The following is a 26,138-nucleotide window of genomic DNA, read 5'->3' on the forward strand; positions in this document are numbered from 1 at the left end:
CTACTATATTGTGCATAGCATACTTTAGGCTCTCTCAAGAAGTCACTTGTGGCTGTGGCCTCTGCCAATGTAATATTTATCAGCCAAGTGCCTTAACTCACTAATAAGATTTACTGCAGCCGTGTTGGTATCACCATGTGGCAGGAGCTTAAGTGATTCAAACACAGTGCTCTGCGTCTGCCAACAGCTAAATGTGTCAAAGGCTTTAGGAAGACTGTGCAGTGCTCCAAGACAACAAATTGCCTCCGATGAGCGTGACGTCACAACTGCTTACATTAGATTTGTTTGAGCAGTTGCGAGCGGTCTCATGCGCAGTTGAGTTGTGAACTTCTAGCTACAGAAGTGTGGCAGTTAGCTGTATAAGCAGTAGCAGCAAGCAGCCAGATGCTACCCGAAAAAATTTTACTGACGCCCCTACGCTGGCAGTCACGCATGCGAAACAGGCCCGGATCTAAGGGACGGGTGGCAAATCGGGGTGTCTGCCCTGGGCAGCAATTTCAGAGGCGGGGGGGGGGGGGGGGGGGGGGGGGGGGTGCCAAATTCATATTCTTGGTGAAAAAGTCCTTGTTTCACAAAGCGCCTAGCATCCAGCGCACGTTGGTCTCTCGATTGTTCATATGATCTTGAATCCCATCCTTGCAGGATTTTGAACATTTTTGAACAAATTCTAAGTTTATTTCTGAATGAATTACAAGTTGATTTTTTGAATGTGTGCATAGTGTATGTGATATATCTGCCAGAGGAATCCCCATTGCATCTAGAAATAAACTTCCCTGCAGACAAAAGGAGACAGGGCTACACAAGCTGATCGGAACAAAGCCGAACCCGTGAATGCCAATCACTGTTTATATGGTCGCTGGGATTGCGAATGATCAGCTTTGTTATAATTACTAGTGAAATCCATAGGTTCAGACTACTCAAGTGGAAATAAAAGAGTAACAGGAACAAGAGGTAAGAAGGATTATGTATTATCTTCTCGGTGTAGCCAAGAAAATGAGATTTCAACAGAAAAGTTTTGACCAGACCGTTACATTAGTAAGGGCCACTTGCAAAGTCCCACTGGATGTCAGCCGGTAAAGTTGTATTCTGGGAGTAGCGCAGAAAACATGTTGTACAAACATGTAACAACACCTAACCGGATAACTAAACCGGTGATTGTGGCAGGGTTAGTGAAGTTAACTGGAGAATAAGTTTTGACACTGGCAAGAATAGTTACATTATTAGTGATAACAAGGTTGTTTGTTAGGACGAGGAAGGAGAAGAAACTGAGACATCACACAAATTATGGAAAAATATGAAGATTCCAAGTTTTATATAAACGTTTTGTACTACTACTTTTCAATCTCATGTTTGAGAAGCTGGAGTGCATGAATGAAATGTGAAACTGTTTCCTAACATAAAACTTTTTGCTTGTAGGTGGCCTAATAGGCATTTGATATTGGTACTACGTGAATTATATTCTGTGGTGTTATAAAAAATGCCAAAACAGTCTCGTTTATTTGGTGTGTATTACAATTGCTGCAACACTAGGCAGGCCTATTTTGTTTTATCTAGCAGACAGCGACAAATACACATAATCAGGTCAAGAAACTACACCAATCTTGGTTACTATTTGTATTAACAACTTTTTCAGTATTAGACAATGATATTTCAATTTTTCACATTTGACGAACTTTGATGAGGTAATAGTCTTTCCCAGAAAGGAAAGCACACCATGTAAAGCTGTAGCAAGAATAGAGAGAAATAAATTCTAGGAGCTAAGGATTGCAGAAATGTGTACTGTCGTGCTTGTCTCTTGTCTTTACTGGTTTTATGTATCCTATATTTAATTTATGTCACAAAACAGCAAGTTATTAGCTAATAAGCAATAAAGAGCGCAAATTTTCTGAAGAGTTCTTGTTCTTCCGGTTACAGATAATCTCATCCAATATTAATTGTGAGTTGTTGTTGGGAAGGGGGGGGGGGGGGGGGATGTGCAGGATGTCAAACCGGCCGACTGGGAGCAGGAGAGGCACTGCAGGACATTTTAATTTCCCCCGTCTTAATATAGTTTGATGGCATCCATTACAAAATATTACACATTTAAATTCTAAAGAGCTAAATACAGTGATGTGCGATAGAAAAATGCTGTGTGAAGAGCGTGGCACTGCACTTTGGCACACTTACGACCAAATAAAATGTCTCACATTTCCTCAAACAACTTAAGTTTTTGTATCAGACTTTTCAGAAAGATGTGCGGTACAAATTGAACGTTCAAAAGTCTTTTTTTAATTTTTGGCATCCTACCTCATACTCTCGTTGGGGTGGGAGGGGGAGGGAGGGGGGCACTATCTTGCATTGCCCCAGTTCTGAAGTATCGTAGGTCCGGGGCTGGTGCACAGAGCAGTCTGAGTTGTTGTGGAGAGGCGGGTAGTCTTCATGTGACCCGTGTTTACATTTAGTGATTTTGCTGTTTCCTCTTCATCTATTGCTCTCATGTCAAATGAAAACAAAACAAATTTCTGTGACAGGGAGCTATCAAGTGAATTAAAATACGTTCACATAATTATGGAAGGCTAAAATTTGTTATTAGTTTCAGACTATTTTATTTCCACCTTTCTGACAGTCGAGCATTAATCGCCTTGCAGGATAATGAAGTTATTTTTGTCAGTTTGCTAAAGAAATGTGGTTTTTATTAATCTTTTCTGCTGAGGCAGTCAGTGTATTTGAAATGAAGTTTTTAATTCCACGTTATTGGCTACTTTTAACGGTTTGCTGAATTTCAAGTGGACAGTTTCATCTTCTAGCACATTTGGCATTATGCCGTAATAAAGAATCAAACATGAGATAATACAGTACTGGTATTCCAAGAAAATTTACAACTGAATATGGATATGAGAATGTGCACTTTAAGCTTAATTAAGCATTGTAGTATGGTTCACGAAATTCCGATGCTCTTGCAGTATCCTCTAATGTCTTTTTTTCTTTTATGCCATAATGTCAGATCTTTTAATGTTTTACACATACGAACATTTGGGGTTCCTGTGTCATCGTAGCAGCGCAAGCGTGGTGACACCTGTTATCTGTTACTCTCTGGCAACATCTAAATCTACAGGGTTAGTCTGTATTTCACACTTAAGTGCCTGCCAGAGTGTTCATCAAACCATTTTCATGCTGAAACTTCCTGGCAGATTAAAACTGTGTGCCCGACCGAGACTCGAACTCGGGACCTTTGCCTTTCGCGGGCAAGTGCTCTACCAACTGAGCTACCGAAGCACGACTCACGTCCGGTACTCACAGCTTTACTTCTGCCAGTATCCGTCTCCTACCTTCCAAACTTTACAGAAGCTCTTGTGCGAAACTTGCAGAACTAGCACTCCTGAAAGAAAGGGTACTGCGGAGACATGGCTTAGCCACAGCCTGGGGGATGTTTCCAGAATCAGATTTTCACTCTGCACCAGAGTGAAAATCTGATTCTGGAAACATCCCCCAGGCTGTGGCTAAGCCATGTCTCCGCAGTACCCTTTCTTTCAGGAGTGCTAGTTCTGCAAGTTTCGCACAAGAGCTTCTGTAAAGTTTGGAAGGTAGGTGACGGATACTGGCAGAAGTAAAGCTGTGAGTACCGGACGTGAGTCATGCTTCGGTAGCTCAGTTGGTAGAGCACTTGCCCGCGAAAGGCAAAGGTCCCGAGTTTGAGTCTCGGTCGGGCACACAGTTTTAATCTGCCAGGAAGTTTCATATCAGCGCACACTCTGCACCAGAGTGAAAATCTGATTCTGGAAACATCCCCCAGGCTGTGGCTAAGCCATGTCTCCGCAGTATCCTTTCTTTCAGGAGTGCTAGTTCTGCAAGTTTCGCACAAGAGCTTCTGTAAAGTTTGGAAGGTAGGAGACGGATACTGGCAGAAGTAAAGCTGTGAGTACCGGACGTGAGTCATGCTTCGGTAGCTCAGTTGGTAGAGCACTTGCCCGCGAAAGGCAAAGGTCCCGAGTTCGAGTCTCGGTCGGGCACACAGTTTTAATCTGCCAGGAAGTTTCATATCAGCGCACACTCCGCTGCAGAGTGAAAATCTGATTCTGGAAACATCCCCCAGGCTGTGGCTAAGCCATGTCTCCGCAGTATCCTTTCTTTCAGGAGTGCTAGTTCTGCAAGTTTCGCACAAGAGCTTCTGTAAAGTTTGGAAGGTAGGAGACGGATACTGGCAGAAGTAAAGCTGTGAGTACCGGACGTGAGTCATGCTTCGGTAGCTCAGTTGGTAGAGCACTTGCCCGCGAAAGGCAAAGGTCCCGAGTTCGAGTCTCGGTCGGGCACACAGTTTTAATTTGCCAGGAAGTTTCATATCAGCGCACACTCCGCTGCAGAGTGAAAATCTCATTCTGGCATTTTCATGCTACTTCTCTACCATTCCAGTTTCGAATGGCACATGGAAAAAAGGAACACCTAAATCTTTCCGTTTGAGATCTGATTTCTCTCGTTTTATTATGATGAACATTTCCCCCTACGTAGGTGGATGTCAAAAATATATTTTCACATTCACAAGAGAAAGTTAGTGATTGAAATTTCGTAAATAGATCTCGCCACAAAGAAAACTGTCTTTGTTTCAGTGACTGCAACCCCAACTTGTGTTCATATCAGTGCCACACTCACCCCTACTGCACGATAGCACGAAACGGGCTGCCCTTCTTTGCACTTTTTCAATGTCCTCCGTCAATCTTAACTGGTAAGGATCCCACACCGCACAGCAATATTCCAGCAGAGGATGGACAAGTGTAGTGTAGGCTGTCTCTTTAGTGGGTTTGTTGCATCTTCTAAACAAACCTATTTCTAACATGTCGTGGGAAAATATTGAGAATGATTATTTGAAAAGCATTACTTTCAAAGTAAATTTCCTTTTATGCAAGATGATCTATGTGCTAGAATGTACAATGAATTTCTTAAATCACAGAGTATTTGACTCTCATTTAAAAATCAACTCTTTGAGGATGACCATTTAGCATAATTTCGAGCCCAGATGATCAGACACTTATGTCATTGTTAAAAATTTTCTGGCACATTTGTCTAATGTATCTTAAAGTGTGACGCACGCATAAAAGATCAACATTATATGTAAAAGCTCTTCCTTTTATTGTAGCAACACTATCTATATTAATTTAAACCATTAACGTTTCCTATTTGTGTGTTCGCACTACTTAACAGTGATATTCCTATTGGCTGACTACATCACGTGTCCTGTGCTCTGAATATCCGCTGTCATAGGCTGACAATATCACGGACATGAGCTATGACTAGCTTACAAAAGTGCGCCACAATCTCGATTTCAATGCTTCGGAAAGTAACATGCGGTGTTTGATGTAATTCGAATATTTTCTTTCGTAATACAAAAATATACAGTGCACATCAGACATCTTTCCAATACGTGTTTTTTCCCCTGAATTTCATTTCCTAGAGTGCCGGGATATTCTACACCGGGATATGAAACCATAACCATTCAAAGGATTGATAAGTTTTACAGTTTTGAGGAATAGTATACTGTCACTTAACACGGAAAAGTGTATTTTCACTCAGGAGAAAGTTTATTTTTTACTAACCTGGGAAACTTTTTTTACTTGTCCATGTATACATCCTGGCAAGACTTCACTTCCGGATCAAGAACTCCTCATCTCACTTTCTTATAACATAATTCCAACAGACGAGTTGCACATTATTTTTACATCCAATAAGGTTAAAAGCTATTTGGAATGTAATATGTTTTATAATTTCAAAGTTCCCTGGCAGCAAAAGGAGGAAAGGCTTAGGTGGTAAGTTGGTTAAAAGTGTATAAGAGAAGTAAGATTACATTTAGGCCTCTGTGACTTTTCATGCACCTAAGAATCTTACACATATCATGTAAATGTGCAAAGCTAAACATACATGGTCCAAATGCAGAGACTCATGCCTCCCCATTCCTGATAGGGCAACAAGTGCAACAGTCATCTCCATTTCCTTGTTTTTATTATGTTGTTACTCTGCTACTGCTAATGATTATATACTCACTTATTTTGTGGCCAGGTAGTTCACAAGAAACACATTGAATTTTCTAGAAGTTAGTTACATGGTAATTACACATTTCTTTGCCTGTGGTCTGCTAGTTCCACAGACATTAGAAAGAGTGGGGAAAAATGTTGTCTTTAGTTCGTCCAAAATATGTGTAACCTGGAAACAAAGAAGGCAACTGTGAACAAAGTAATAAACCTTTGTTTTTACTTGTGATTAGCACACAGTGTTGAACATTTCAAAGGATTTTGATGGATGTGGGATGCTTGAAGCTATAATGGCTCTTAACTGTCATGACTGATATAGCTTCTCTGTATTTCATTTTCTTTGGCCAGAGACGACACCTGAGTGAAGGTTTTGAAGGATAGTCACATTTAGTATGCTGTGAAAAGTATTTATTAACCGAGAACTTCATGCTTCAGTTTTACAAATAATAACTGTGTTAGCAGTTGCCAATAGCAAACAATATCTGGAAAACTGGGCATAGTGTATACAAGACCTGTTGTGTTGATAAGTTCTACACAGTTTTGCTGCAGACAAGAATTAACAGAATAGTGTTGCCACTGAAGTGTGACCACGACAGCATTTTGAGGACAGTAGTTATCATCATCCTCTCATACTTCCATAATGCATCTGGAAAGAGACTAAATGTCATTGGCCACTGGCAGTTACTGAAAGTGGATATGCAATTCAAGATTAACCAGTCTTTTGACATTATGCACTCTGTAGATGGACAGCTGTAAAATATGACCTAAATGTGCATGAAACAGAGACTGGTGTTTATGATAAAGTCAAGTAAAGGAATAAGGGAAATAAATACTGCAGAAGAAAAGAAATAAAGGAAAGTTTTTTTGTTGGTAGGAAGGGAAATGTGTTGGAGTGGATTGATAAGGTTGGAAGGAGAGCCAGAATGTATGATTGGTATCATGCATGGAGAGATATAATCGAAGGAACATAAGATGAAATGGAGTTTTGTCAGATGGCTTATCATTCATTGAGCGGTGACAGAAATGTGTCCTGCAATTTTTGTGCTGAAAGGAAAATTGAAATATTACGACCTCGAGGAACACTTCATGGCACTGTTCAAATGAGAGATTATCCATCCCATGATGAGAAATATGCTGCAATAAGAATTTGAAGAACTGTAGTAGATGATACTTATCACATGTGCATTCTGTAGCCGTACTTTTTCTCTTAATATTTTTGAAACACTTTTCTTGGTCTCCTTTTCTTGTACCAATATAAGAAAATGGCACCTGTATAATGCATTGAGTATGTGTGTAGTGCCTCTCATTGTCTCTGAAATTGCAGTATCATGTTTTAAGTGTATTGAATAGTCATTTTTAATTTTTTGGATAAATAATGGATGTGTTAGTTTACTTCATAGAAATTACATTACTCGTTAAATATGTTGTGTGTTTTGCTTGACATAGTTTTCTTACTTCTGTTTGCAGGAAAAAGTAGTGGTCATGTCAACGATTAATCCTACTAGAGATCTGCTCTCAGAACTGATTGGTAATCAGAATCTACCGGAGGACCAATTGAGAAAAGTAAACCAGCTGAAGGATTTGCTTGAGAAAATTCTCATGTTAGACTCCTCAAAACGTGCTGCAATCAACCAAGCTTTGACTCACCCATTCATCCAGGAGAAGATATGAGCTGTACTCATTTGAGACCAAGTTGAAATGTTGTTGAGAGAGGTAACTAAAAGCCTCCGGTGTGGCCCCGTATTTCAAAGGGAAGGGGTGTTAGTTTCATTTTAAGTCCTATAGATCAGTTGTTTAACTGATTTGTAAATAGACTTACATATTGTGAAACGCGTAAGAAGCTACATATTTGGAACTCTCATAGATTTTTATGTAATTAAAAAAAAAATTCAGTGGCGTAGTTGAAAAGGTGTTATTTTTTTTACTTGCATAGGAAAAGCGACCTAAATTATTGTGATGCATTTATGACAGTGATGGACATGTTGAATATTTTTAATACTATATTTGGGTGATAATTAAAGGCATTAATAAGAATTTTCACTCATCTTTTTATTGGAGAATTCTATTTATTCTTTTCAACATTGTTTTCATGAGTGATGCTTTCATTTATAGAGTTTTTTTAAGTATTACACAGTATTAGGTAATTATATTTTTATATATTTTAAAGCAATTGTTTCATAGAATATTTGTTGAATGTCGAAACAAAAATAAAAATTAATAAATGTACATAAAACTTAAAATGCATGTAGAACCTGGTATTCATTACCAACACCTGTTGCATTGTTTCTGGCAGAAGGACAAAACTTGCAGAATGAAGCAGAGGTGTTGTATTTTAATTACTAGTGCTGATGAGGCAGTTAAAGTTTCAAGAATTCTCTACAATTGACATTTCTGTAATAGCCCTTTGTTTATATTTACATTCCTGCTATTTTCATCTGGTGCTTCTGTTTATTTCAGTAAGTTGTGGACTTCTTGCCTCACCTGTTTATGACCTGAGCTTTTTGTTTCACTGGAAATTTTTAGACTCCTACATGTGAAATGTCATATGTGGAAATTCTGAAACAGATATTGTGTGGTTTTTTAGTGGAATTATTCACTGCAGTAATAGTATCTAGGTAGTCTGTGAATTATTTAGAAAGCATACACAGTGTTTTTCCTCTGTCCTTAGTTTCCTTTCTCCAAGTTCCTTTCCCATTTATGCTTTGTATGGTTATATATGCTATCACTGTGTTTGCCCATATTTCCTTGGTTGTATTATTAGTTGTTGGATTGCAAATGTTCCTCAAGACAAATTCTCAGTTCCTTCTTCTAGATAAAATTGGTCTATGAAAGATGGAAATGAAAAGTCCTTTTCCAGCATAATATACTGTAATGCAACACATTCATATCTAAGAATTTTTTGCTGTAGCTTCTCTGATCATATTGCTTCTGGAAGATAAATACCTATAAAATTTTGTTTTCACTTTGAAAACTTTTCATTTAATCTCATATACTTGTAATTTATCTTCTGACTTATTCCCAACCCCGATCATTACTTTCTTTTTAAAGGTCTTCCCTTTCAATCACTACCCATGTTTGCTACATTTAAAAAATTGTGGCAGACCTGTAACTTGGTGGAGAGTTAGTCGAGTTTCAGTTTTACTTTCAGTGTGCAGTAATTAAAAATTTATATGCATTGCAATTTATTATTGTTCATGTTGATTTAAATAGATTTTATGGAGGTAATTTATTTATGGAACTTCTTTTACCAGTTGTACTAGGACAGATACCACACTAATGATAATCTTATTGTTTAAACTACAGTCATCTCATTTTCTCAATTGCCAGACTGTCTTTTACACATTCTATTTACTATTTAAAATACATTGTACAAGGAATTTAGTCCAGCTTTTGTGCTTTTATCTTCAAATAATTAAGTTATGCTGGTGTTAATTGAAATTGTTTTTCACAATGTGGATCCCTCACTTTATAGATTTTTGTTCAGCTGTTGTATTACATAATTAGGCAAGAATATTTAGTAATGGACATCCATAAATATAATAAAAATGTACATATTCACATAATCCAAAATTTTTCATGTCACCTCTTCACATACTTCAAGGAGCAATATTTCCTCAGTAATTCTCACATAAACCTAGAGATCAGGAAAGTGAATGCTAAGAAACAGTTAAATGTTTAGCAAGCTACAGTGTTCTCTTCTGCCTGTGCTTTCAGCAATGTACTCATATGTACATTATGAACAGATATGTGTTTCCAACATCTTGTAAAATTTTCTTCAATACATCCTGGTAGATTCATTCAGCTATTTCAGCAGAAGTTTGTGCAACAATCTCCAGGCCCCCTTTTTAATTTCTTTTATTGGTGTCTGATAATGGTTGATGCAGCTGCTGATTATAATGTTTCAATTGTATCCTTTTGCCACAAGCATAAGAAACATTATAAATTGAAACAATGAAATAGTATGTCAATGATTTTGGAAATTGTCTTGCAAACAGGGCAACAAATTTACTACTGATTTAATACCATATTTTACTATTTTGCACATGCGATTGCATACAAAAATTTCAGTGTTTCATTTTGATAATGTGTATATGCCTTGAAAAGAGTCAGTAGTCTTAATCACTCATTTGCATAAAATATGTGTTGATGTAATTTGTAAAGGAGAAGATTTGGAAAATTTATATCGGTAGGCAAATTGTGATAGTAAAATACGCTGTGAAACTGTTATTGTGGTGCTTCTTGTTCCAGAATAGAGCAGAATCGAGGGCTGCTCTGGCAAGGGCAGAATGTGGCCTCATGTCTGGAGTGTGCAGTATCTTCAGACGTGTAACAGTTTCAAGGTATAGCTGACAATGAACCGGAAGGCTAGACATTTCAATTTCAATGCATTGTGCTTAAACACTCCAAAATGTTTTTAATGTGATTTCAATGTGTTAATTATGTATTGTAATAACAGATAGGAGTCTCTGTGCAAAAGTAATTGATGAAAATAGTTTTGTTTGTTGTTTTCTCATAATTATGTTCAAGATGAGTGTCACTAGGAGGCAGAATGTTACAGTGTTCAGTTAGATTCTTGATACGAATTTGTCATTAACTACTGTACTGCATCTTCGAAGCAGTAATGTAAATGAAATGTAAGAGTCTCATTGATGAAACTAAAGAATGGAACACCTCGGCGATAATCTGGAGTTTGCTTACTATGGATGGTGTGAAATGTGTGCATGTACTGAAATTAGATAACTATTTGAATAATGCAGAACACAGAACACAGCTGTGATGAACACTTCTCCCGGTGTATGCGCTACCCCACTCTCCTCTCCTCTACATTTGCTCCTCCCCCCCCCCCCCCCCTCTCTCTCTCTCTCTCTCTCTCTCTCTCTCTCTCTCTCTCTCTCTCTCTCTCTCTCTCCCTCTCTCTCTCTCTCTCACACACACACACACACACACACACATATTTAGTGAGAAAGGAGTGGGTGTAATGAGAAAGAACAAAATATGTAAGATAGTTAATAACTGGAGGAATTAAAGTAGACCAGAATCTTCCCTAAAGTAACACACCTAACCCAATATAATCCAGTTTGTGGATTCCTTCTGTTAATAATACTCACCTCAAGAAAAATGTTGAACTTTATATAATGACATTAAACATTTTTTGTCTCTTGTAACTTTTAGTGGAACAAGTGTTGTAGGAAATTTCTGGTAGAATGTAAATACGTTTCGATTAAAAGAGATCATACAATGAAAGGGAGAAGCATTGAGTTGTCTATAGGCACACGCAAAATGAGAGAAAACTTGTATGCTTTCGGAGTACTCTGAAACCTAGCAAGTTTCCTTTATTTTGTGTGTGCCTGTTGACAACTCAACACTTCTGCCTTTTTGTGAGTGGTCTCCTTTAATCCAAAAATATTTCAATGAAACAAGCTAGACTGTCCTTTTCTCCCACAAATCATTCTGAGCATGTCAAACTTAATATTTTAATAGTGCTGTAACTAATTAATATTTCTTTTGTTGACATCAGGCTTATTTCTTCTGTTATTGTCAAAATATTGTTGGTAACCTCATAATTTTGCTGAAATCCATTTTCAAATATAAAACCTATCAGTGTTTCACATTAGTGGTGCTCAGCTTTTTTATTTTGTCACATCTGTGGCATGTCACAAAAAATCAACTGACAGTGTCACTATGGACAGGGAAATATGGGTAGACATGTGCATTTAAAGGACACTCAGCAAAATATGAGTATCTGTAATCAATATACAGCCTGTTCTGCAGCTGTTAAAGTAGGAACAAATGGAGTGAGTCTCACACAAATTAAATAATACAATTGATTCTCTCAATTCCACTCAAAAAACCTCCATCTTAAAATATGCAGATCCTAGATGGTACAAAATTGACTCAATGGTTTAAATTGGGAGAGGCACAAGACTCTGGAAATAATGTGAAAATAACAGTGAACTAAGGCTCACCAAACTTCATATTCCAATATACTATTAGAAATGAGCAAGGATGCCCATACAAAACTATAGTTTGTGTGTGTGTGGGTGTGGGGGGGGGGGGGGGGGGGTATGGGGTGTACAGAGTATTTTAATATTTTAGAAGATGAATGGTGACTTTTAAGTAGCCATAAAAAAATTCAGTTCTGGCCCTGTTAAAAACCTGCGCGATTCTGATTTTTAAATCATTTTCTTGAAAAAAGAAACTACACTTTTGTTTCCTTTCCCTGAGAGCTGGGAGAGGGGCCAGCCTCCCAGTGTGGGTGGCCTTGGTCATGCGTCATTGATGATTTGTAGGTTAAAATTAATATCCACATTTGAAATAAAATACCATTTACAAATAGAAACAAAAGATAAATGGAAAAGGGGATATTGTGGAATACATGAAAAGTGAAAATGAATTATAGTAAATGGTTGTACACACACACACACACACACACACACACACACACACACACACACACACACACACACACACACACACACAGGATCAATAATGCATATTGCAATAGGGAGGAATGTAGAGGACAGTGAAGATGTCAAAAATGAAAGTACTGTCCTAGATTGAAACTGGGTTTATGGTGAGAGCCTAATACCTTTCTCAGAACAAGCATCCATCTTTAAACTACTTGAGTGCAAGCATAGGCCATTCATGTTAGCAGAAAGTTGGTGCTTCAGATCATTGTTGAGTTATATAGTGGTGCTAAGCAATAATTATTGTGGAATAGACATTGTTTGTGAACATCAGATGACATACTCCTACACTTGATATCATGTTGCCATACTATGTTATCTAGAAATTCCTCAGTCTGTTGGTTCACAGGACTGTGATTTCCTTGATATGAAGCACACAATCTTGACAACCCTACTTGGAAGAATTTTCTTCTTCCTCTTCCTGCCACACTATCATTTGTTTTTAAGCTTTGTCATTGTGACAAACTGTTCAAATTGGATTCACATGTTACATGAACAACTCCATACACTAGTAGACATGTAACTTAAATTAAAGTTATCGTGATGTCCAGAGTTTCCAATGGAGATCTGTACTTGCAGCCAGTGTTTTCTAAAGTGGTAACATGTTGTAACCTGTCACAATGTGTGCTATACAACCCAATGGTCACGGCCTTGGTGCCTTTTCACCATCTGTTGAGCTGGAGTTCTTCCTCCTAACACCGACAGCTTTGTAGGTCACAACAAATTATAAAGTGTATTTATTGTCTGATGATGCACATTTATTCAGTTTTTGCAAATGCCTGTTGTTTTTGTCTACTCTTTTTCACTTCTGTGCCCCACTCACATCGTTACAACAACTGAGTGTGTTTTCTCTGATCTATTTTTCATTTCTTGCCCCATTTTTTTTACTTCCTGGATTTATATGTAGTTTTGTTGCAGAAAATAAATTTGTTTTATTGCAGCTTCTCTACTATTTTCTGCATCTGTCATTTTACCATGTTAAATTCTTGTTTATCTAATATATGGTGGTAATCCTGGAACACTCATGGCACAGTTATATTGTGTCATTTCCATATATCGCTACCATGCTGAGATTCCCTTGACTTAGAATTCTGGACCACTTTTCCTCATTAATTCCTGATTAATCTCATTTCTGACAACCCTTTCTTATTTCTTGCCAGGTGAAGAGAAACCTCTGGTCCTAAAGCTAGCAAATTTGTGACATTTTGTACTTGCATGCAACTACACTGAATTGTAAATAATTGGTAGGTATTATTTAAATAGGTCAGGGTTTACCATGTACCTTTATTCCTAACCAGTCATACAGTGCTTTTAAATTATACTGATGTTATCCAATGCAATAAAACTGGTTTTTCCTCAAGACTGCCTTTTTTCATTAGACTGATACTCATTTACGTCCACAATATTAGGTTAATTCTAGTCTTATTTTTAAATTATAGTTTTGAAGTTATTTTAGTTAACTACTTAGTAAGTTTTTTAGATGCAAATTGAAGTAAAGAAAGGATAAATTCCATATACATACATGTAAATTAAATACTATTAGCTCAGAGAACATTTGCTAGTGATAACTTTTTCCTTTTGTTTTCTACAAATTATTTCTTCAGTTTTTATGCTGGCTTGCTTTGCAGTTGTGCAATTTATAATGTAATCTATAGAGGTTCTGTAGATATAGGGTGAAGAGTGCCCTTATGGTATGTCACAGTCTTTGAAATCATGTTACTAATTCACACTTTCTTTTCTAGCATAACGACTCCTTGGTTATGAAGATTTACGGATGCAGACCATTTTACTTCTTTGGCAAAGACCAAGTTTAAGCATCCCAAGGTATTTCTTTTAACTCTTTTTGAAGGTTTTAATTTATTTTTCTCATATACTGAAGTGGTAGGTGAGTATACAAGCATGTGAAATGGAGAAAATTGCAATATGCAGTTTTCTACAGTGTTAGCAGGAAAAACTAAGGATTCAGGGAACACACACCTTTTAAATTTGTTAATTGACTTCTGGTGGCACTTTGCGGACAATATTTTAATATTGTTTGTGAACATATTATTTGAAAAGTTTTCTACAGATTTTTTTTTAGTTTTTTAATTTTTTCTTGTAATGGAAGTTATTCTTTTTATGGCTATGATATACTGTATCTACCCAAGTATAAGATGGCCCTGAATAAAAGGTGAAATCATACTGGCTTGGCTGAGAACTAGAATGGGTGTGGGGAGGGGAGGTTTAGGCCATTTAATGATTCATTCATTTTCATGATATTAGAAGAAATAAAATCTTCTGTCTTTTTGTGTACTAAGTCTGTCATCTGTGGTATCATTACTTTTAATCATCGTCGTCCTAATAGCACAGTTGTGAATTTTATATCTGAGGTTATTGGTTACAAAGAAAACAGAGATTGCAAATGTTCATATCAGATTTTACTTCTATACTGATGTCAGAATGTTAGTGTGTTTCTTCCTTCCGAACATATTGCCTACCTGCTGCTCTCTCTTTGGCTGCGTCAACTGATCCCTCCCTACCATATTCGTTCCCATTATACTTCACGGTGAGCATCGACAACATTACTGCAGGGAACACATAAGTATGCCTCTCATCCTACCTGGACTTTACTGTCTTGTGCAGAAATGTATACCATTGTTGTACATTTGTCCAATTGTAAATTTAATTCAAATGGATTCAGGCAAACTGTGGCAGTATAGGTTTCCACAGTTGGCAGCTTGACATAATTTGCTGTGTGTTCACTGCTCCCCTCACCACACCCATCCTAATTCTCAGCCAAGCCGATCACTGTTCCCTCTCTAACCCTTTCATAATGCTGTGCTGAGCAGCTCTGAAGCATGGACTGCAATATCTGCTAGGGTCCAGGTCATATGTAACACCACCAACTAATACCTAAATAAAAGATTGCAATTATGCTTCAGTAAAAATTTTAAAATTTTGCTCATCCTGCGATCTAATGGTACCTGTTGGTACTATGCCCACAAAGGGGTTGGTACTATCTCCACGACAGGTCTTGCCGCTGCAGTTAATTCTCATGATAACAATTGTTGTCAGTTTAATATGGTCTGTTTAGTTTTTTTAGACATTCAGTTCTGGAATAATTTTCTTTCTTGTTTCATTTGAATGTCACCATCTTTATCTAAATCTGATTAAACGTTTTATTTGCAACCCACCTGAGAAATCATTACGGTATCTCATAATCAAATGAAATATTGACTTGCGTTCAGAACCAATTGATGGTTTTTGAAAGGTAACATTTTTGCCTTTCAATGTTTTTAACTTCATGTAACAAATACCATAAATGTTTGTGCACGGTATCCATACACGTATGAGAACTTTTATTGCCAACTTGTTCAAATGCAACAAGAATTTGTAAGATAATAGCATTTAATTCCATGTCCTCCTGTGTGCCACAAAATTTTCAAATCATAAGCAGAGCAATGGATTGTTGAGGTGGCTAGTTGATAGTTTTTCACTTATTCTTTGCACTAGCACCATGCGAGTCAAAGATCACATGATTGTCGACCAAGGACGATACTATATCAAGTGCTTTGACGTATCAGGAAACCTTGAACTTGTTTGAGCATGAGTATCATTTGCCCTACCTTCACTTGCTCAAGCTCTGTTAGTAAATGTAAGACGACACCTATATGAATGTAAAAATGTTGTCCTCAGCAGGAATAGTTCAATATGTGAGTATAAGACAACTCCATAATTTTTTGAATGACGAATTTTAAGAGAAAACCTTGTCTTGTAATTGAGTTTAGGTAATTCATTCACCTTGGTTTTAATCACAATTTTATTTCATTTGACTTGCAACCACCAAAAGAAATGACAACAGATATTTTAAAAGGTGTGTATTTAATAATGCTACACACCAATCAAATACTTTCAGATCTTGGCAAGTGACTGTTTTTACTAGAACATATAATATTTCCTTATGAACATAAAATGGTGTACTTCTGTAGCTGTACTTGCTGCAACAGACATTTGTTGTTCTTGCTGTCATCCTCGGATTGAAGACTGGTTTGATGTGGCTCTCCCCACTAGCCTATCTTGTGCAAGTCTTCTTGTCTCTGCTTGATTGTCGCAACCTACATCAACTTGTACCTACTTTTTGTGGTTCACCCTTGTCTCTCATCACTGTTTTTTACCACTTGCACTGCCCTACGTTACCAAATTAACCATTCCTTGATGCCTCAAGATGTGTTGCATCAACCGATTCCTTCCACATTGTACCATAAATATCTTTCCTCATAGATGCAGTACCTCTTGATTTATTATTCATTCTACTTATCTAATCTTCAGCAGATTGATTGTATACATTTTTAATTTAGAGTGTTACACCTTGATGGCAGCACTGTGGTGTGACACAAGTAAGTGTTCTGCATTTCAAATAATACATATAATACTCTGTAGCTTAGAAGAAACCAAACACATTTTGCACTGTTATTCTGTGAGGCATGTGGTCTATTCTTGCGTTAATAATTATTTTTCTCTCAGACCTATTTGCAAGATGATGTTTCTTACAAGAAGTATATTTTTAGCATTGATTAATGCATTTATAATAAAACATACAATTAAATTATGTTGAATTGTTGGACAGACAGTGTCTATCTAACCCTTTTCCAATTCAACATTACTGATTGTTTCCCATGCAAGCCATGGCTGTCAAGGTATTTGGTTTTTTTCCATTCAATGAAGCGCTGTTGTCATGTTGCCATCACATTCCCGATATTCAGATTCGCAGATTACCTACAAGTGAAGTAACACAAAAATCTTAGATAATACCATACAGCTGCAGGAAATATTTTTTTAAATTCAATTCTGTGATAATTTTCTCCTTTTTTGTTTTACTTAGATACGTGCAAATAAATTAAATTTAGAATATTATGAACTTACCTGTGCAAGTATTTTGTATTTTGTCAAGTACTTTAATGTATTGTTCTTTACTTTCCACTATTGTATTTGAAATAGCAGATGGCAAGGTAATGACTACCTCTTACTCCCTGTCCTCCGTTGTCCTATTTGTTAAACAGAAAATTAACAATCATAGGCCTTTAAATTTATATTTTAAATTCCATTTCTGATAATGTGTGTTTATGCTGTATGTTCATTTGTTAGGCAGTATGCTAAGATATTCTTCTAAGTAATTTAGCCGTCAAGTTGTCAACTGAAAGATGGCTTTTTTTCTGGCTTTTTAATTTCCTAGACACATAGTAGCTCACAAGCCTGATTGCTTTGGGGTTTCTTTTGTTAAATGAACAAGTTATTTTAACACAGTTGTCTTTACATTTACGGTTTTATTCTAGCCATTTACAGTGGTTAGTGCAAATATTTTTAACCTTCTCTGTTATTAATTAACATCATAAGAAGGAAATAAATTAATTAAATTCCATATGGCATAGGTTAAAAATATGATATTCAAATGTTTGTGAAAATGATACGACCACAATCAGCAAGTGAAAAAAAAATAGGGAATACACATATGCCATTGTGTTATATGTATGATACACAGAATATTAGCTGACAGACAAGTCAGATTATTGGTAGATTTTATTATTGTTACATTTACGATACTATTTTATCTTCCCTCCAGCTTCCCCACCCCAGTAAGACCTTGCAACAAAATTCCTACATAATCATTCTGCTGACAGCCACATTCCTATTTATTTGCTTACTCTCAGCATTTCTGTAAATGATTGTTTTGAGGCATGTTTTCATTTTGTAAAATTGAACAATGGAAAGGCCACGTTGGAATATCAACAATATTTGAAAAGGATTGATTACTACTCATTGTAAAGATGACACATGGGTCGCAGACAGGCTCAAAGAAGAAACTGTTACATATGGAGTGTTCAGCCAAAATCTTCAGAAAGGAGAAAAAACACACCACATTCACACACACAGGCACATCTTGCGTACACATTACTGCTATCTCCAGCTGCTCCGTCCAGAATGCAATGAGGCATGATGAGTAGCAGCAGCAATCTAGTGGGGGGGGGGGGGGGGGGGGTAGCAGGGTATGGTGGGGGATACTCCTCTTTTGCATCTATAGGGCAGGCCAGCAACCCATCGAGTGGGTATGACCACACTCGAACAGGTATTTTCTTTTGTAAAGCTACTGTAATCACTGTCCCTCACTAAAGCTGCACGTTTTCCTTCAATGTACGATGTGGCTCACCATATGCAAATTAAAGAGAAAACCAATGAACAGTATCTCTACATTTATACTTTATATGTTATTTTATGTTTCTCTTTTCTTATATAACAACTTTCGGCTGCAATTATTATTCATCTTTAGGAAGGCATCAGTATACACATCCCTTCTCTGTAGTGATATGGATCCCCACACACTGTTGTTATACACCGTATTTTTACAGAGGAAGTGTGCATACACTAAACTGCAGTACTTTAAAAACCTGTTAAATTGAGCATAATTCAATATCCACAGAAGATACTGCACTAGTGAGTGCTTTAGTGCTTGCTGTTCGGTATAATAACTTTGTCTTATTGAGGCTCTCTCACTCCCAACTTTCACCTCCACTGCATAGGGCTTACGATTCATCTCCTACATCCATTAGAGCATAAGCTAATTCCCCAAATTTGATCTCCTACTCCCACTAACAGCAGTCCTCATCACAGTTCTACTTTCTGTCAGGAGTTTTCAAAAGTTTGTTTCCAACAGGTGCTGAAACATACCAGCCATTGGAAGTTACTGTCCCTTGAGTCATCATAGTAGCTTCCATCCACAGTGGAGAGACCGACCTGTCATCTCCAGGCTGGAGATGATAGGTCTCTCGTTCTGTGAATGAACTCTGTCTTCTGCAAAATGCAATATTTTCCCTGTTTTATTCTATACACAGATATGGTCAGCTATACAAACATGTTTCAGTATCTCTGTATCATCCTCAGTGGGTCTCATTTTATTTCTGTAAAATACATCAAAACATGTTTGGCTAAATAATAAAAAGGAAGAATGTTGTGTTTTGCAGAACATGGAGTCTTAAAAACTCGAATTGAATTTTTAAATGTGCAAAAGCAGCAACATGAGCTTCCAGCCACAGCAAGATGATGAGTTAGAAAAATTGGAATGTGAAAAGAAGACAGTAGATGAGCTTTTATGCTAGCAAGTGCTGACTCGTGTGTCCGATAAGGCTGAAGATCTCTGGTAGGGATGTATAAGCAATTCAGATGAAACAGTGAAAATATAGCATTAATCTCAGTGGCATGAGAAATTATTTGAGTTGCCTGGAGATATGGCATGGTGCTACTTACTTCAGGATATGATCGAGAAGAAAGGTAATTATCCAGAAAACAGGTTAGGAGATAAGTGGAGGCTTTGCAATAATCTTGGAGTGCAGGGGAGGGGGAGGGAAGTGGGGAGTAAATAAAGCAGGAGTCACTGAAGTATTATTAATATTTGAAGTTCATTTGTGATGATTAAAAATGTTTATTTTTATGAGATAAAGTAAATATTCAGAGATGTTGTCACATAACCATACTGAGCGAGGTGGTGCAGTGGTTAGGACATTGGACTCGCATTTGGGAGGATGGCAGTTCAAACTCACATCCAGCCATCCTGATTTAGGTTTCCCATGATCACCCCAATCACTTCACCTAAATGCCAGGATTGCTCCTGTGAAAGGGAATGGCCGACTTCCTTCCCATCCTTCCCAATCCGATGGGACTGATTAGCTCGGCTGGGATGGTTCTTGTGAATGGGCATAGCTGACTTCCTTCCCTGTCCTTCCAATGGGACTGTTGAACTCACTGTTTGGTCCCCTCCCCTAACTCAACCAACCAGCCACATAACAGCCCACTTTGACATCCATTGAGTCATATTCCTCACTATTTCTCAGACTCTAAAATCATGTGCTGACTTTTAAATACGTGTCTTTCATGAGAAATTCTTTGATGCCAAAATCCAAACTTTCATCAGTGTGTCTGAAAAATAGAGTAAAAAAAGTCAGTAGTGAAAGAGTTGGATGCAGAAGAATGGGAAGAGATACTACTGCTGAAAAAAATATGCTGCCATTGGAAAAAGATGCAAGAAAATCACAGTTGGCAGTGTTTATTTCACATTGTATTTGTATGCCATTTATAACTGTTGAAATAATAAAAAATTCACCTAAAAATCTTAAGTCTAATCATAATACATACATGCATAATACATCGTAATTGATTGTATACTTGCATTTACTGCTCAGGATAGCTTCCTTATTAGAAATGTACTGACTCTTTTTGGAACAAACGTTATTGTTATATTCCCTCTTATTATCTGCCTTTAAACTGTAAAATGTAAGAATTTATTAACTGACATTAGAAATTTCTAAATTTAGTATAGAATCATTTGTCTGAGAAATTTTGTTTGCATAAATTTACATGTTTTTATGTCTTTTTTTTGTTTACTTACAACATCCATATTCTGGCCCTGAGAACCAAAGCAGTGCTGACTGGCTGCAGGATCATCCTGTGCCAATGGTGTCATTTGGATGCAGTATGGGGGGACATGGAGTCAGCGTAAAACCTTTGCTGCTATTATCAGATTTCCAGACCGTGGAGCTACCGCTTTTCGTTCAAGTAGCCCCTCAGTTGGTATTATTAGGCTAAGTGCATCTAGTTCCAGTCCTAGCAAGGTAAAATCCTAGCAGTAGCACAAATTCCAGCTGGGTCTTCCACATGGTAGTTGCTCACCAAACACCGAGCTAGGGAGACCTTGTATATACAAGCACACTATTCTCGTTGGAATGAGAGTTCCTTTATACACACACAAGTTCTACATTCCCAATTCTTCTGTTGAGTCTGTTGTCACTATGCAGGAAGCATACACAAAAAAAGAATTGATCCTTGTTCTGAACCATGAGTTAAGCCATTCTTGATCAGCTGTAAATTAGAGCACATATTTACATTAAGACTTTTTTCCCCATCCTACATACAATTTCAAGTCGTCGTGTGCTTGGTTGTGTGTTCCAGAGTATTACACTTTTGTTTAGATTGGTGTGGCAATGGCAAATAGAGGTAAAAGGTTTTTGAAAGATCCTGAAACAAACTGAGCTGCAAATTTAATTAATGCTGCAATAGTAGATCCATTTCTTGTTACCATTTTTATATACAGGCACATCCTTACACTTGAGCCATTTGAAAATAATGCTCACTTTATTGTTGAATTTATCAAAACCGTTTTTGTGTTCATGTCAATAAGAGAAACTTTTTATCAGCATTGTAGATACATCTTCTAAATGCACATTTTCTTACATTAGTTTCATTTTTATGGCATGAAAGATAAAACTGAAGAGAATTGCAGATAAGAATAACATTAATTGGGAGATGAAACCAGTTACTGATCTGATACTTTTTGTGCAGCAGCTAATAGGAAGATTGTGTAAGTATTTGAAAGAAGTGGTGTTAAGAACATAAAGCATGCTAAACCATGATTGACAATACAAGGAAAAGTATAATGCCCCATATTGATAACAATTGTTTTAGAGATAAGTAATCATATTTGAAATATTGTGCTGTGCATTGTTTCCATAACTGAAGTGTACGAGAAGAATGGTAAAGACTGCTTAAGAGAACAGAAGATAACAGCTCTTGTTTATCATTAAGTCAATCATGTTGAGGGACCCCTGTTGATATAAACAGCAGACTAGTGGAGGGGACAGATCCAGTACAGGCAGCAGTTCAGAACAGTAGCATCAAAACCACTTTGACAGAGAAAGTTTGCAGTCTTAGAAAGAGGGGGGAGGGGGTGGACTAAGAAAATAGGTTCTGTTGAGTTCTCTTTAAGATCTGGATTTCAGGAGACTTAGTTCCTTTTTGAAGTCTGAAAATTGCTATTTCCGTACAAACTAAGTTCAGATGAAGATTTTGAATGCAAATGTGATGTACATTACCACACGATTTGAACATTGTATACAGAACATCACAAGGAAAGAGCAGGGCAGAATTAAAATTTGAAAATTCATTAATAGGGATTGCTGCATAAGTACCTGTACGTAGAGAAAGACAGGAAATAATTATAATGTGGCTATATGAAGCCACTGCTTATGGGAAATTCTACAGGAGTATTTGCACAGGTGCCTCAGTGAGAGCATTGCCTGTACAGATATACAAGCTAATGTTTTGGGATGATGATAGCAAAATAAAACAAAGGTGTGTATTACAAGGGGAGCAAGTAAGTAGGAGTTAAATTTCCTGAGCAGTGAACAAATAAAGGGTGTTTCAAAATAAATATATGGATGTTAAGGCTTTGTAGCATTTATTACTTTCACCTTACAAATATAAAACAGTAAATGAAAGAGCAACTCAAACGGTTTTGTTTGTGTGCCTGTACATAAAGGGAAGAGACTGAAACGACCAAGAGTAACTGAAGAACGTGCTGAACGAGTGAGAGCTGTTCACGCATAGCACCAAATCAGCTTGGATGTCTAGTTGTGGTTTAGCATTTCCAATGATGTGTCTGTGGAGACCATTAAGGAGACACTTATAACTACGCCCTTATCGTCTGCAGTTGTTACAAGCTGTAAAAAGCCTACAGCACACAGTTTTTGTGTCAACGTTGAAATAAACGTTGCTGCATGACGATGAAGATATTCTGGATTGTGTGGTCTTCAGTGATGATTTGACATTTCACCTAAGTGAACACTTGTAAGAAAAACTTTTTCAGCTGCTCTTTCATTTGATGTATTATTTATAACTGTAAGTTGAATGTAATAAATGCTATAAAGCCTTAGAACCCGTACAGTCGTTCTGAAACACACTGTGTATTCCATGAAACAATACTTTTGTGAAATTTATCACAAATGGTTAAGAGTAAAGAAAATTCTTAATGTTTATATTAGTGAGTCAACAGTGTTAGGACAAAGTGCAGCAGGTAAGCATTCATTTCATGTAAAGAGATACCGCCTCTCAGTGTGCACAGTTCTACTTAGGAATGTCCCCCCCCCCCCCCCTTCAGATGTACATCATAAAATCTTATAAAACAGTGAATTAACAGGTAGTGTCTATTGTAAATATATTCTTCAATTTCAAAACATGGTGACCCAGTTGCTCGGGTAAACAAGATCAGGATCAGCCTGATTAGTACCATTATGAAGGAAGATTTGAAACACAGATATTTTTTTTTTATTGGAAGCTGTCAGGTGGATATTCAGCATAATATTGACTCCGAACCAGAGTAGTACTTAGAATTTTTTCCATTAACTAATCATGGCCGTAAGTTAAAGAAGTTATAAGTGGTAGAAAAAATAGTTGGTGTGACTAGAGATTGAATTATAGAACTTAAGATTTGTATTCTAACACTTATCCATTGAACCTAAGGATATACGTATTTTTTATAACAGTTTTTAATTTAGATGTTAATCTTTTACATTATATATACTATGAGCATACCTATGCTACAGGCATTTTTTGTCAGTACTTACTGATACTTTTACTACTTGTCTTTTTCCCACTTTACCAAGTGAGCACCAGTCACGTACTACTTACTGGCTGTCAGAGATAGATATTTCTCATTACATTTTCAGGGTCTAATGTCTATTGAACTGTGAATTGTTACAGTGATTCAGAATTTATATACTAATATACATAAGGCATCTCTTTTTATTGCCCTACTCATATCTGTTCCTCACATCTTATTTGTAAGATGTCCAGTGTAGGCTAAGTAATAGAATACATGAGGGGTACCCAAAAGAAGCGAACTTTTTAAAAAAATCTGTTTATTCAAATTTTAAGCATAAACCTTCAATCCCCTTCAAAGTGCTCTCCATTCGTACTAATACATTTGTATAGTTTCCCACGAAATTTTTAAAAGCATTGTTTGCATTCAGTTTTTGTGATGACTTACAGTGCCACCACATCCATCATCATCAGCTTCTTCTTCTTCTGTTTATGTAACCACAAATCTTCTAACTGCCCATTTGTTCTGTGGCCAGAGCATCATATTTTATTAAGAGTGTGTGTTACTTCCTGGGTGAATAATTAAAGTTGGAACATAAGTCCTAAAAGGTCTAACCTTCTAGAGGCTAAAGTAAAGATTACAATAGATAAAACATGTTTGAGGCCTAATTTCGCACACAGGAATGATTTCATAAAACATGTTGTGTTTTCAGATCTCAATAAAATAAAACTAAATATGTGCAGGCTCAAAACACCTATATCAGCATAAAGTATTTGTGTTATGGGAAGAATAAAGCTCTTATAGTCAATTAGTCAATAGGAATTATCAGATGACTCCGTTACGTAGCATTAAAAACCAGAAATGTGTATTTCAATCAATAATTGGTTACGATACAAAAATGTTTGTCAAAATTACTAGAACTTTTGAGTTTTGAGTTTATTCATCACCTGGCATTCTGGAGTGCGACATTATTCTTAGAGAAACTTATTTTATAGCTGAATCAAAGTCACAGAATATAGTGTACATAAGGAGAGAATTTTAAAATCTCAATAGATGTCAAATATAGTACCTGATAAGTCTCACCAGTTTGCCCTTGCACAATTTTAGGGAGTTTTCTGTATATAGAACATTTTAAAACAGTGTACTTTGAAATTCTAAAGTAATGGTTCTGCGAGCCCTGCTTATAATTCAGGTCAAGTGTAATTTTTGGATGGAGTTATTACCATCTACTATTCTATTATTCTGAATACTGCTTGAAGTGTAACACTGGATTTCAAAATAAAAAAATTGCTGATAGAGAATCTGCATTTTTTTCATTTTATTTTAAACATATCGATCCCAGCTGTGTTTTCATTAGATGTACATGTCAACAGTTACATTTATACTGTGCAAACATTTTATAGTGTGTGTCGGATTAATCTTTCTACCATTAAAATTTATTTACATTCTTATTGTTTACCTTTTATGCTTCTTAAGTAATCACAAAGAACCTAATGAAATATTAGAACTGACAAAAATTTAGATACTTTTGTACTCACCTAGATCGCTGTTATACCATTATTATATTTGATATATTGATGCAACAGTTTGTATCAAGTATAATATTTAAATTTTCTTCTACTTTTTCTTTTTAAGCTAGGTATTAACAACATACAGATGATGAGTGACCAGTACATAGAACAAATTAAAAGTAATTTTGCTTGTGGCACAAATAGCTATTTTGTTTGATTATTGGTTTCTCTTCATAAATGCAGCACATATTTCCATCTTTCGCAAGTTGCAAACTTATAATAAAGAGATAAGATAAACCTCTGAGACCCGTTGAGTAAATTTCTCTGGAGTGAGCATTGGTTTCTGTACATATTTTCAACATTAAACTGGGACTGACAAGTCATCTTGAGATACCACTGTTTGCATAATCTTTCTGCAGAGTTTAAAAATTTAATATTAGCGGTATTAGTTGAGTTTGTGCAATTTATTTAATCATAAAAACAGTGATGAATTACTGCTGTTACAACAGATGCAAAGGGAAATATGTGAAAGGAGAAAAAGCTTGTGTTTTATGATTCTGTTGTGATGTTCTTGTTGCATTTTGAATAAATTTTTCAAATGTGTTGTTATGTGTGCAAAAGGTGTGGGATTGTTGAGCAAAGTCTGTTGCCATTTGCAAAAGCCATGTATACATTTTGATGTTCACACACAAAGACAAAGAAAACACACAAGACAAAGGAATTCTACAGCTAAAAATGCCCATCTTCTTTGATAGTACAA

At 36.6% G+C, this 26,138-nt stretch overlaps 1 protein-coding gene and 3 non-coding genes across 5 annotated transcripts in view; 3 read left to right on the forward strand and 1 right to left on the reverse strand.

The window, feature by feature from the left end:
* Positions 1-26,138, forward strand: part of LOC126365768 (serine/threonine-protein kinase PRP4 homolog) — a 266,407-nt gene that overhangs the window by 125,076 nt on the left and 115,193 nt on the right. Inside the window, exons 16-18 of one of the 2 annotated variants that reach the window (XM_050008287.1) lie at positions 7,467-7,712; positions 10,248-10,339; positions 14,209-14,290. In XM_050008287.1, coding sequence (XP_049864244.1) covers positions 7,467-7,670 — 204 coding nt within the window. In that variant the 3' untranslated portion in view covers positions 7,671-7,712; positions 10,248-10,339; positions 14,209-14,290. Of the gene's footprint in view, positions 1-7,466; positions 7,713-10,247; positions 10,340-14,208; positions 25,169-26,138 lie in introns of those variants that run through there. The other variant, XM_050008286.1, reaches the window with a different exon arrangement.
* Positions 3,182-3,256, reverse strand: Trnas-cga (transfer RNA serine (anticodon CGA)). The gene has a single exon. It is a non-coding gene; the product is annotated as a tRNA-Ser (tRNA).
* On the forward strand, positions 3,916-3,990 carry Trnas-cga (transfer RNA serine (anticodon CGA)). The gene has a single exon. It is a non-coding gene; the product is annotated as a tRNA-Ser (tRNA).
* Positions 4,216-4,290, forward strand: Trnas-cga (transfer RNA serine (anticodon CGA)). Its single transcript has one exon. It is a non-coding gene; the product is annotated as a tRNA-Ser (tRNA).

This window comes from Schistocerca gregaria, chromosome 4 (assembly GCF_023897955.1).
Source record: "Schistocerca gregaria isolate iqSchGreg1 chromosome 4, iqSchGreg1.2, whole genome shotgun sequence".
NCBI classification, from domain to species: domain Eukaryota; kingdom Metazoa; phylum Arthropoda; class Insecta; order Orthoptera; family Acrididae; genus Schistocerca; species Schistocerca gregaria.